The 14,106-nt window shown below is 44.7% G+C and overlaps 1 protein-coding gene across 1 annotated transcript in view; it reads left to right on the top strand.

Moving 5' to 3' along the window:
* The window catches only part of LOC144891094 (uncharacterized), a 32,995-nt gene extending 23,234 nt beyond the window's left edge, over positions 1–9,761 (top strand). The window contains exons 6-7 of the mRNA XM_078773481.1: positions 9,296–9,376; positions 9,544–9,761. Coding sequence (XP_078629607.1) covers positions 9,296–9,376; positions 9,544–9,761 — 299 coding nt within the window. The remainder of the gene's footprint in view (positions 1–9,295; positions 9,377–9,543) is intronic.
* The last annotated feature ends 4,345 nt before the right edge of the window (positions 9,762–14,106 follow it).

Raw genomic sequence — 14,106 nt, 5'->3', positions numbered from 1 at the left:
GGCTCCGCCGCCTTCAGTGCTTCAACTTCTCAGAACTTCCCTAATAATTAGGGTGGGACCACTGGTCCCTGTAGTCCCATGAATAGCGGTCTCCTTCTCGGCCACTACCAAAACTACCGCCCAGTTGTCCTCTCCTGTAGATCTCTCGACGCCTACGAAATGCCTTCCCTACTGTTATGGTCCGACCCTCCAAATCCTTGCCATTCCAATTCTTCTCTGCCTCTCTGGCGTCTTTTGTGCTGGCAAACGTGACAAAGCCGAACCCTCTTGACTGTTGCGTTTCCCAGTCTCTTACCAACCGCACTTCCACCAGCGGCCCATATCTGTTGAAGACAGAGGTCAGAACTTCTTCCTCTGTTTTGAAGTTCAGTCCCCCTACAAATAACTTGGCACTTTGGTCGCCATCCCGAGCTGGTGTGGTGTTATTTTCCCTGCTGGGCTCTTTACCAACCCTCAGGTTACCATAAACTTGACCCCCGGCCAAATCATTCCCGATAACCACAGATACACCCTCTACAGGAAGCGTGGCTTGTAAACCGACGGTGACCGGTCCTGACACCAAATCGGACTCCAACTGGATGACCTGAAGGGGAGCACTAACACCGCCCCCGATCCCCTGTAAACGAACACTATCCCCCGTTGCCGTCTCCTCGGACCATGGCAAAATGCCTTCAAGCATTAAAGATTGATGGGCCCCTGTGTCCCTCAATATCCTAACCGGTCTCCGGTTAGTCGAGGCTCCATCCAGTGACACAAACCCCTCTGAAATAAATGGTTGGTAACCCTTTTGATGGCGATTTCTTACGCTAGCCATCGCATTCGGAGTTGTAATAGTCGGACTCCGCTCTGGGTTGTCCCTTTTCATGAGGTAACAACTGGACATCAAGTGTCCAGGTTTCTTGCAAAACGCGCAAGTAGGCCCGGAGGAAAAACTCGGGGTCTGCCTCGGGCCCCCCGAACTATAAGTTTGTCTTGGGCCCGCATCCCTCTGATTTCGAACCGGTGGGGTATCATAGTTGTCCCCATAATCATCTTGAGGCCGCCGCCATGTATGGTCGTTCTCCGCACCTGCTGTTCCCCACCTCCCCTGCGGAGATCTAGGCGAGGAGTTAGGTTCGTGGACCCCTATTCGGTGGGTTAAGGCATAATCATCTGCCATGGTGGCTGCGTCCCACAACTTTGGTACCTTCTTTTCCTGCAGGTACACTTTGATGTCCTCGTGGACACACTGCTGGAATTCCTCCACCAGGATCAAGTCCCGCAATGTTTCAAAGTCTTTCCCGACTCCTTTTGACTCACACCACCGATCAAACATGTTTTCTTTCACTCTGGCAAACTCCACATGGGTCTCACTCTCCCTCTTCCTGGCATTCCTGAATTTTTGCCTGTAAGCTTCCGGAACCAACTCATAGGCCTTGAGGATGTGCTTCTTCAGTACCTCATAATCTGCACATTGGTCCATTGGTAGCGCCGAATAAATTTCCTGAGCTTTCCCCACCAGCACACTTTGCACGAGTATGGTCCAGGCCTCCTCCGGCCAGTTTAATTGTCGAGCCACTTTCTCAAAGTGTGGAAAAAATTTCGCGACTTCTTTTTCACTGAACGGTGGAACCAGCCTCACATGTCTGCCCACATCCCAGGTTTTCTGGTTAGGTGTCGACCCCGTCAGCAAGGGTGGTGCCTCTCCCCGTTCTCTCATTAACTCCAGCTCCTTGAATTTGATTTCTTGCTGAAGCTCCATGTCACGTTCCTTTAATTCCCTTTCCGCTTTTCTCTCCTCTGCTTCGAGGTCCCTTGCAGCTCTCCTCTCCTCTGCTTTTCTCCCTTCTAACCTTTCCTGGAATTCTCGTTCCACTCTCCTTTCCTCTGCTTGTTTCTCTTCTCTCCTCGCTTCTGCTTTCCTTTCTTCTTCTGCTCTTTCCTTTTCTGCTTTCCTTTCTTCTTCTTTTAACCTTTCCTGGAGTTCTCGTTCCACTCTCCTTTCCTCTGCTTGCTTCTCTTCTCTCCTCTCTTCTGCTTTCCTTTCTTCTTCTGCTCTTTCCTTTTCTGCTTTCCTTTCTTCTTCTGCTCTTTCCTTTTCTGCTTTCCTTTCTTCTTCTGCTCTTTCCTTTTCTGCTTTCCTTTATTCTTCTTTAATCCGTTCCTGGCTCCGTAATTGCAACTCCAGTTTCCGGAGCTCAACGTCTTCTGGTTCTTCGGGTAGCCACTCCCAGGCTAACTCGTCCCATGTTCCTAATCCCACCATAGATTGTATCACCGTGGCCTGCAACTCTGCCTTCCTCAAATTAGTTCGGACCTCCAAGTTAAAATGTTTGGCCAATTTCAAGAGGTCCGACTTTAGCAACGCTCGGAACTGTGCCTCACTCGGGGTTACCCCAAAGTTCTGTGCCACAAACGCCATGGTGCCTATCGTTAACACCTGTTAACCTTCACCCAAGACTTTACCCCAATTTCTCAAATTTTTTTTTACCAATTAATAATTAATTAATAAATTTTAATTAATAAAAAATATTATTATTTTATTATTTTATACAATTTTAAATCCCGGACGTAGACCCAATTGCGAAACCGCAAATCGTAATTTGGACGAGCCCCCAATTCTGTTACGTGGTCCCCTCGGTGAATACCTGGTCTCGGTGACCCCCGGACCGTGAGAGGAACTCCGCCAGCAAGCTGTACTATATATGCGCTTTCGCCACGCAATCCATATGAATTTCACCCAGGAGACAACTGATGTTCAAGGATATATTTCCAATGGTAATGATACCATACAATTCCAATGACACAACCACGGAGATTTTCCCCGAGCAATCAACAATACACAACCATCAACAATATTTCCCAGCCACAATCAATTCCCTATGAATAAGATGGCCATCTTATATATGTGTGTCCCGGTGAGTACTCACACCCCCTTTCGGTCTCTGCTCCTCACAATGTCGCTGGGCCCCTCCTGACCAAGATACGGGTCGGCGTCTCCGCACTCGGGCGGTTGAACGAACCCCGGGTGGACGTTTCTCCACCGGGCAGGTATCGTACCAGGCACCGTGGCTGCAGCCCCTCGTGGCCACGCGGAGCGGGTACGGTAGAGCAAGCCAAACCCCACGCCGCTTGCAAGGCGCGTTAGGCCCCAACGTGCGACCCGCACGCGTCTGTTTAGACGGTGCCGCAAACGATACCAGACGCGGGGTCGATGCACGGCCCCACGTCACTTGACGTCTCCACCGGGCAGGTACACGTCCCGGTGATTCCTCTCGCCAGACAGGCTTCGGAACGCCGCTTTTCCACGCAGCGCAAGGTCGATCCCGCCTTTTGGTCGGAGCGGGGCGAGGAAGAATAATACTCGTCCTTTTTTCCTCGTGTCTTTTCTCTTCCGTTTCCGGTCACTTCCGTTTCCGGCCACTCCCTCAGAAGGGCTCCTGACCCTCCAACCACAACAACTACACAACAACTTAATATACTACACACGGATAAGCAAAGACCTGAAAGGTAATTCACATACATTCACATAAATATGTAACAACATCATCCTGTCATGTGACCAGATCCTCAGTTCTGATTGGTATACGTTTGAGGGGACATCCATACAGACGGACAAACACTGTTCTAGACAGCTTTTGCCTATGGGATGCACCGTAAAAATGTAAATGTAGAAAAACTGTTAATTGACATCATCCAAGATGGCAGCACAGTGCCTTATCTTCTCCCAATATAGCTCAATAAATATTGCATTATCGTGATTTGAATGTGAGCACACAAAATTTTGAATGCATTGTATATATTATTGCTGGATGAAGATGTCAGTCAAGCAGCAATCCATAAATGACATTTCCGAGATGAAACGGAACAAAGAATCACATGCTGATATTTTGGTGGACCTCCAGAATACATTCCAACTGTATGACAAACTTGTATGGCCAGTATAATTTCTGCAGATGGTCTGTTCAGACGATCTGCTTGATGGTGTTCACCAAAAAGTTCTGAAGAAACAAAAAGCTGCATGTTTATGACTGCAGCCCATGGAAATGGTTGGTCTGTTCTGCCAATTTATCGCAGCAGAACGGCCATGGAACTGATCTTCATCTACAATCGATCCAAAATAAATGCTGCTGTTTTTATCTCCACCACCTATGGTGGATGGAGGTTATGTTTTCACCCCTGTCTGTTTGTGAACAAGCCATCTCAAAAAGTTGTGGACGAAATTTGGCGGAGAGGTTTGGTGCAGTGCATTCAGAAAGTATTCAGACCCCTTCACTTTTTTCACATTTTGTTATGTTGCAGCCTTATGCTGAAATCGTTTAAATTCATTTTTTCCCTCATCAATTGACACTCAATACCCCATAATGACAAAGAGAAAACAGTATTTTAGAAAGTTTTGCAAATTTATTAAAAAGAAAAAACTGAAATATCACATTGACATAAGTATTCAGACCCTTTGCTATGACACTTGAAATTTAGCTCAGGTGCCTCCCATTTCTCTTGATCATCTTTGAGATGTTTCTACACCTTGATTGGAGTCCACCTGTGGTAAATTCAATTGATGGGACATGATTTGGAAAGGCACACACCTGTCTATATAAGGTCTCACAGCTGACGATGCATATAAGAGCAAAAACCAAGCCATGAGGACGAAGGAACTGCTTGCAGAGCTCAGAGACAGGATTTTGTCAAGGCACAGATCTGGGGAAGCCTACAAAAAAATTTCTGATCTTGTTTCTCATAGTCGAGTCCTTTACATGCTTTTTTGCAAACTCCAAGTGGGCTTTCATGTGTCTTTCACTGAGGAGAGGCTTCTGCCTGGCCACTCTGCCATAAAGCCCATGTCCGTTGAGTTGCTATGATGGTTGTCCTTCTGGAAGTTTCTCCCATCTCCACAGAGGATCTCTGGAGCTCAGCCAGAGTGACCATCGGGTTATTGGTCACCTCTATTTACCAAGGCCCTTCTCCCCCGATTGCTCAGTTTGGCCGGGCGGCCAGCTCTAGGAAGAGTCCTGGTTGTTCCAAACTTCTTCCATTTAAGAATTATGGAGGCCACTGTGCTCTTGTGAACCTTCAATGAACCACCTTTGGAGGCCATTTTTCCCCGCAGAGCAGTGGTTGGCCTGTTTTGGGCACCGTGGTCCCCTTTTTGAAGCAATGTTTTATGGCCGGATGCTCTTCCTGCCGCCAACCCTGTTGGTCGCCTCTTGCGACACACAGGGAATTACCAGTGAGCTGGTCTTGGGAACCTTCAATGCAGCAGAAATTTTTGCCGACCTGGACCAAATCAGAAACTCGTCAAACAATTGAAACACGTCTTTCAATCCTGACAAAATTCACACTCGCTGTCTCTCTGAAAAGACCACCTGGACAACCCTCCCATCTACTTTCTGAACAATCCACTCCAAGAATTTCTGTCACTCAAGCTTTTGGGTCTCACTATCTGCCATGATTCCTGGGAAAACCACATTTCCAAGCTGGCCTCCAAAGCCAGTCGCCGACTGGGCATTCTCCGTCGTGCGAAGTCTTTCGTTGGCACGCGTGAGCTCCTCACCACATACAAGGCTTTCATCCACAGCTCAATGGAACACTGTTCTCCCCTCTGGGCTGGTGCTCCTGCCGCACATCTAGCTCGGCTTCACACTGTTGAAACCAAAGCTTTCAGAATCGTTGGAATCTCCCGTGATGAAGCTAATTCTGAGAGCCTTTCACTCACTCACCGCAGGCAGGTTGGTGGTTTTTCTTCAGACTCCTCTCCGGCCTACCTCCCCCAGCTCTGTCTGTGCTCTGTCCCCCAAATATTCCTACAGGTCACCCAACATCTGCCTGCAATCCTCTGATGGTTAAACTGCCAAACTAAAGACTCTCTATTCACCTTCACTCTTTCAAGCCGCTTTTCTCCCGCCTCTGGAACAAACTCCCTCACTCTCCAATTCAACTCCTCCCTCCAGGTCTTTAAAACAGCAGTTCACCACAATCTCTTATCTTCCCCTATCCAAAACCTAGATCTTTTCTACCCCCGTTAATTCACCCCAGATCCACTTTTTACCTCAACTGGACTACTGTCCAGTTGAGTTCATCACATAATGAGGCGTCCGTCGTCGTCGTCGGTTAACTTTTTGACATTAACACTCCAGCGTCCACAAATATCAACCGATTCTGATCAAACTTGACATGCAGCATCCTTACCCCAAGGAACAGGTTTGTATTTCATTTCAGCCCGATCTGTTGAAAAATGGTGGACTTAGGCGACCATTTTGTTTTTGGTCATGAAAACGACGTCAACACTAGCATCCATAAATATTAACAGATTTTGATCAAACTTAGAATATTTAACCCTTACCACACAAGGTAGGTTACTATTGCATTGCAACCCGATCCGTCACAAAATGGCCGCCATAGGCCGCCATATTGTTTGCAGCTCGGAAACGACGTTAAGACTTTAATGTCCACAAATATTTATGGATTAAATTATTACACAAGGTTGTTGGTTTTTCATTTAAGTCAAATCTAGTACAGACAACTGACCTACTTTACAGTTGTCCAGTCAGTTCAGTTGAATTCTGCTTCCCTGGAAGCTCTAGTTTGAAATACCGACTTCTTTCCTGAAGTCTTAACAGTGTCCATGTGTTTTATACCTCTCACAAACCCCACCCCCCTCCCCCACGTCCCCCACTTACCATGCCTCCTCCCCCCAGGCCCTCTCCCTCCCACAGATCTCCTGATCGCTCTGCTCTCAAATGTTGTACGTGTGCTTCCCTCTCTCTCTCCCCATCTTGTCTCCCGCTCGTTTTGTGTTTTTGTGTGTTTTGTGTTTGTGTCCCGCTTACACGAGCCTCGATCTTGTATCCAAAAAAAAAAAAAGTACTGCGTATCATTCCCATGGTGTTACAGCTTGTTGCTACTCATATCGCAAAGGAAGTGGGTAACATTATTAAACCATGGTGGGGAGAAATGTTCTGGATTGCACATTCAAGAAGAAGAATCTGGTAGTCTCAATGAGCCACAAGTTTTTTGAAAAATGTTATCAAGTCTATCCATGTGAATTGCCAGTTGATCTTTCAGCGTTAACTCTTGCAGCCAATGTTGTTGTAAATGTTGAAGAAACATTCAAATTTTAGCTCTGCAGCCAACCATCTGTTCTAAAAGGATTCCTTTGAGATGCAAACAAGCCTTCACTTGTTGATGCAATTTGGTATATATGATGAGGAACAGATGCCTGCACCAAACAAAAATGTGTTGTATGCTTGATGGTGGCTCATTCATTCATTGACTGCCATAGAAATGCGATGCAACATTCGACGACATTTGCATCGGCTACGTAGATTACGTTTATCACAAATGCAGCAGCCCCACCACTGTTTTTGATGGATATGATACAGGCCCATCTGCAGAATATACCTTGCATATTCGGTGATCAAAGGGTCTTGTTATGGCCCCGTGTGACCTTTATTGAAGGCATGCCCATCGTGACAAAGACAGCATTTCTTGGCCAACAGCACAAACAAACAATAACATCCTCGTACTCCATGACAAGCCGAAAGGAAACTGATTTTACAACAATCCATGAAGGCAATTCCAGTTCGATCATTAATCTGACAGCAGTACATTCTGCTTCTAAATGTTCTGCTACTCGCATAGATTTGGATCTCCGATATATTTTGCTTCCATGTGGATCCCAGCTCATTTGTCCTATTCTTCTGGTCAGAAGGAAGACAGACCACAATTAAGTTGTGTATTTTGAATCTTAACTGGATGCAGAATGTGGTTGTTCCAGAGATGTTGAAACTGGTTGCCATTCGTGCAAGCGCCACATCACGCTTGTTTGGCATTGGGAAGAATTGCGTGGCTCTTCGCAAGTTGAGACATGAACCTGATTTCAAAAGCAAGCTGAAGTGTTTTCCAGTAAAGTCTTGAAGGATGATGTGTTTGCTGGTGAGAAGGTTTTCACTTGTCTTTATGTAGGTTGCCTTGGTGAGGGCTTGGATACACTACATTACAGGTGCTTTTGTGAGATGTCCACCAACATCACCACAGCAGCAGTGGATGGGGAAATCTGACAATTTGGATCCAGGACATTGGAGATGGCTTCCAGTGAAAGTTCATCTTGAGACACAAACGATGAATTTGCCAGCAGCCCCAGAAGCTTTACTCTGGGTCATCAAATGTAAATGCAAAACAGACCGATACGCAAAGGTGCACCTGCAAGAAGCATGGACGAGAATGCGTAGTTTTATGTGGTGAATGCAGAGGTGTCAGCGCCACAAATTTATCCTTGCTTTCTAAGGAAAGCACAAGTGAGGAAACTGAAAGAGGATATAAGATTTCTTGTACATGTTTCACAACAGCTGGTTATCTTCATGTATTAGGTATTTATCCACATTATTTGGTAAAACAGTGATGCTGAAAATCACATCTGTTTTATGATGGGGTACCTAGCTTCAAACTCCTTTTCTGGTGGTTTTGCAAGACGGTGGGCTGAGCAGGCCTGTTTGTTCTGAATCTACAGGTATTAAATGAAAATAAAATTTAGGCCTGCAAAGTATAGGAAGAGGTGTCTGGTCCATCCTAAAATAAAGCCTTTTTGTCCATGTGGAGCCCAGACAAGTAACAATTTAAAAATTCTCGTATCTGCAACCACATCTTCACCAAAATTGAAGCAATTCATCCTTGGAAGACACACAACCTGTTCACCAAGTTTTATCTGAATCCGTACGTAACGTTTTTGGGACATTATGCTCTATATCGTTTTTGGCACCACCTCTAAATGTCGAAGAATCACTTAAATAATTACGGTAAATAATATCTTTATAATCTGAAATTCGTCCTCGTCACATGCCCAACCTGTTCACCAAATTTCATTTGAATCCGTACACATCTTTTTGAGATATCCTGCTCGCAAGACAGATGGGTGAAAACATAACCGCCCACCTTCGTTAGCAGAGGGCATGGCAATAAGTACATGTAATAAGTATTTCAAATACTTACCAATCCCACAAGATGGTGGTTTTGTTAAACGTGTGCCAGACATGAATGATGACCCCGTGTTGTGGATCTCCTGCTGAGATGGTGATCGCCATAATAAATTGCTTTCTATAAATTCCATTGATAGCCCTATCCGAAAATGCCATCAAACATAATGGCCTCAGATACAAGATGAAAATCTCCCTTAGTTCTTGCTCGAGTAGTTTGTAAACCTGCTGTCATTGCCTCGCTCCTCCATGAGCTTTCAACTATTATAGTAAAGCTTTGACATCTTGGTACTATTATTGTCGATTATTTTTTAAAACTCTGTTCTTTGTCTGAAATATTTCAGATCCTTTTCATACCAGTGAAGGCTTGCAGCCAGGGACTTCTGCACGTAGCCTTGTCTCAACTCGTACAACACATACATCAGTTGCATACACTATATGTTGTTCCATTCTACGATACCAAAACCAGGTGCATAAGGAGTCATATTTCGTCAAAAGGTTGAGGATTTTTAAAAGGCATTCATTCTCTTGCCTGTCGATATAAATGCATTTGTTTTGTTCAGTTTTGATTTTTTGCTCTCTGACACTGCAGCAAGAGGTAATCGACGTCCTGGCTGGGATCTTCGTGGGAAACTTGAAGACCAGGACAAAGCGTTGAGGAATTGTGAGGGTCGGATTGCTTTTCTTGAGGACCAGAAATGTCACCTTGAACGGTATGTTCAACGTAAATCTACATTTTCCTCTCCTCAAGGAAAAGAGTTGGAGGAATTCAGTCAACTGAAAGGGATATTTTCCTACAGTAGTATGTAATAGATGAATCAAGAAATTCAATGTCCATAACTTTTGTCAGAAGAAGAATCACAAATTTTAATTCCTGAGGAGGACAACACTTTTGTTTACAAGGGAATACACAGCAAGGAACAATAACCTTTATCAACCAAGAAGAGCATACTACAATTCACAAAAGCACATTGCAAGATTCACAGAAAGTCCCAAGTGAAAAATCCTGGTACAGTAGAGATGTACATCAAAGGAAACATCATAAGGATGCAGTAGCATGCACAGTATACAGTCAACATACAGTGTAAACATACAGAATCGACCAGCCAATTGAAGTATCCTAAGTACAACATTTACAACATTACAAACTCAGTGATAATCCTAAATATTTGGGCATCAGTCCTGATCTTTATACAAGTTGAGAATGGGAGGAGCAAGTGGAGGGGGAGGAGCGAAGAGAGGGGAGGAGAGCAGTAGGATTGGTTAGGGAAAGTGCAGGTGGGAGGGAGCAAGGATCGAGGGATACAATGTGATTGGTCGAGTGAAATATTGAGCAGAGGGATATCCCGCTGATTCAGGAATGCATATTAAAATCTCCTTAATGAGGAAGATATGTTCTTCGAGACTGCAACGCCAAGATTCTCCCAATTGCATGTAAAGAATGTAACTACAAAAACTTTATATATATTTACTAATTCAAACTTTTAAATATCATCTTAGAAACAAGCATATCAAATTCATCTTTGTCGACTGCAAAACTCATTTTAACATTAAGTCGAATATAATATAACATTACATTACAAAACCCATATATATATATATATATATATATATATATATATATATATATATATATATATATACAGTAGTGACCCCTAATTCCGAACGCCCCTCATCTCGAACTACTCTAATTCCGAACCGTAAATTCGAGAAAATTTTGTCCCTAATTCCGAATGTATTTCTATAACCGAACCGCCAACATAGCGTTAGCGTCGTTCATATTTCCCGCCGCGAGCGTCGTTCATATTTCCAGTGCTGAAATTAGAGAACTGTGCTTCCATTGGTCTAAAACACAGGCCATTGTTGAAAAGTGGCACCCTATTAAAGCAGTGGTTAACAGGAGCATTAACTTGTTCAGTGACGATGTGATTGACCACTTCAGAAAAATTAAGAAAAGTCGCCAACACCAGGCAACTTTGGAGAGGTGGTTCTCTAAAGAAAGCAAGCCTAGTGAGCCCCAACCCTCTACAAGTGGTGTTAAGAGACAAAGAGAGCAAACACCGTAAGTCAAGTCATCTGATGTTAGCTTGGAAGGTGCCTCACCTTCCAAGCAATAAAACCCTCTCCCTCCTTCCTCCTCTCCAGCCTCCACATGCACCATCAGAACTCTCCACGAAGGTAAATGCAGTTATTTTCATGTTAGTACATTTACTTCTTGTTTTTATTATTATTATTAGTTGATATTTAGGGCATTTACTCATCTTATTTTACCTTGAATCATGTGTATTTGCAGTTAACAGTGTCTTGATAATGGGTTTTTGGGGTCCAGGAACGGATTAATTCACTTTCCATTATTTCTTATGAGGAAAATAGTTTCTAATTCCGAACTTTTCCCAATCCGAACTGCCGCTGGAACGAATTAAATTCGGATTTAGAGGTTCCACTGTATATATATATATATATATATATATATATATATATATATATATATATATATATATATATACTGAAACGCAAAAGAAACTTACCACCTTTGAAACCTTTAAATATCAACAATAACACTGCGTGTAGTAAATGTGTGAACTTATTTGTGGACAATTGTGTCCTCTGTCAGACAAAACGGTCACGGATGGTCACTTGAACCTTCAATGGTCACTTCATAGCACAGCTGTTGAACAGCCGTTTTGACTGTCAGTGATTAGCCAAGGGGTATGGGATGATTTTAATGAGCTGCACGTGATGTCTTGATATTGGCTTTAAAAAGGCCAGTGCAAAATGGGCATTTCAATCAACATGCCACGATTGTCAAGGGATCAACGGCAGCGTGCCCTGGGCATGCTGCAAGGCGGACTGAGCTACCGTGAAGTGGCACGTCGCCTTGGCTGTTCACACCAGACGATATCGGCCCTGGTGGTCAGAGACACCCTCCACAACTCTGCAGATGACAGACCTCGATCAGGGAGGCCAAGAGTCACCACTGCAAGGCAGGACAGGCAGATGGTCCAAAGTCACCTGCGGGATCGATTCCGTCCAGCATCCCGCACTGCGGCAGAAACTCCGGGGCGTGCAAACCCACGGATCTCCAATGATACTGCACGAAGACGACTGCATGAGTATGGTCTGACTGCCAGAAGACCATACAGAGGCCCCGTGATGACGGCTGCCCATTGCCACAACTGACAGAGATGGTGCCAGCAGCATCAGCGGTGGACCTTGGCGCAGTGGAACGAGGTCGCTTTCAGCGATGAGTCAAGGTTCTGTGTGGACAGTCCTGGTGGGCGTGAGCGTGTCTGGAGAAGAACTGGCGAGCGATATGCCGATTGTTGCGTGCGTCAAGCCAACAGGTGGGGTGGCCCAAGTGTGATGGTGTGGGCCGCCATATCAGGCCGGTACAGGACGCCACTGGTGGTTGTGGATGGGAATCTTAACGCCCAGCGGTATGTGGATAACATCCTGCGACCTCATCTGCTGCCATTCCTGCTCGACCACCCAGAACTGAGAACCTTTCAGCATGACAACGCTCGTCCCCATGCTGCTCGCTTTACCACTGCATTTCTCCAAGGCGAGAACATCAACACCATGCAGTGGCCTGCGCTCTCCCCTGACCTGAATCCCATAGAGCACCTGTGGGATGAGCTTGGGAGACGCGTAGTTGGCAGGGCCAGGACATGGGCAGAGCTGCTTCAGACATTGAGGACTGAGTGGGGCAGAATCCAGCAGCAATCCATCCAAAGACTGGTAGGCAGTATATGCCGACGATGCACTGCCTGTATCCAAAACAATGGTGGCCACACACGCTATTGAAAGGGGACTGACATTGCACCCTGTGCTGTTCTGTACTGTAGAACAAACTGATGAGATGGTGTATCTTGGTCAAAAACTTGACGTCATCAATAAAATGCCAATGTTTCAATTAGCAATTGTTGGCTTGTTTTATTTTGAACAGTTACAATTTTATTACATTTCAAACAAGTGATAAGTTTCTTTTGCGTTTTCGGTCTTTTTGAAGTTGGTCAAAATGGTCAAATTTTTCGGTCAAAATGCCCATTTTGCACTGACCTTTTTAAAGCCAATATCAAGACATCATGTGCAGCTCATTAAAATCATCCCGTACCCCTTGGCTAATCACTGACAGTCAAAACCGCTGTTCAACAGCTGTGCTATGAAGTGACCATTGAAGGTTCAAGTGACCATCCGTGACCGTTTTGTCTGACAGTGAGGACACTATTGTCCACAAATAAGTTCACACATTTACTACACGCAGTGTTATTGTTGATATTTAAAGGTTTCAAAGGTGGTAAGTTTCTTTTGCATTTCAGTATATATATATGTCGGTCAAAGACCTCAAGGGAAGGAAGAAGAAGAAGAATCAGAGCAACAATGTTTAATAAAATCGATTACAAACACACAGTGTGGAGCAAGGCTCGAGAATGCACCGCCTAACACGCAGCGGGCAATTCCTCAAGACACTCGCTGAAAAATAAGCAAAAAGGCATTTCATATATAGCAAAATATCAGACAAGAATCTGCGCTAAAGACAAAGCAAACCTGGGCCGTAAAGGCCCACCTACCATCATTCCTTCCTGAAGAAGGCCAAACTTAGACAAAAAAGATGTAAGCATAGGATAATGATTGAATACACATGCTGAATACACAACTATCAAAGGATGTGTAATGTCTATATTTCTTTCCAAGGTTGGTTACATCCTTGATTTAGGAGACATACTAGAAACTACAAAGATATATAATTAATTATTCCCTTTGTGAAGAAGGCGTTTGGCAACATGTTTTCCCTGTACGTGGGCGGTGAGCATATTATCTACTGTCTGGCACATACATTCAAGGACTTGTTTATTGGGCTAAGGATCCACCCTGCACCTCGAGCCTCGAAACCACATTTTGTCCACTCGCCTCTGCCTGCAGCTGAGTTCAAATCAGTTTTCAGAAGCACGATATATAATTTCAGATGTTATGATCAATTGAGTCATGGGATTTAAACCCTAATGGCTAACAGTTCCTTCCTTTGTCTTTACAAGACAATTCCTTGGAAAGACACCGTATACCCCAGTGGTCAGCATCCCAATTAGTCACATGCCAGGCACGACATAGCGTCACGTATGCTCAAAGAGAGATACCGGCCCTAACTGGCCGTCTA

Source organism: Myxine glutinosa, chromosome 3 (genome assembly GCF_964187855.1).
Source record: "Myxine glutinosa chromosome 3, kmMyxGlut1.1, whole genome shotgun sequence".
In the NCBI taxonomy this organism is placed as follows: Eukaryota; Metazoa; Chordata; class Myxini; order Myxiniformes; family Myxinidae; genus Myxine; species Myxine glutinosa.
This window is presented reverse-complemented; position numbering and strand designations above follow the sequence as displayed.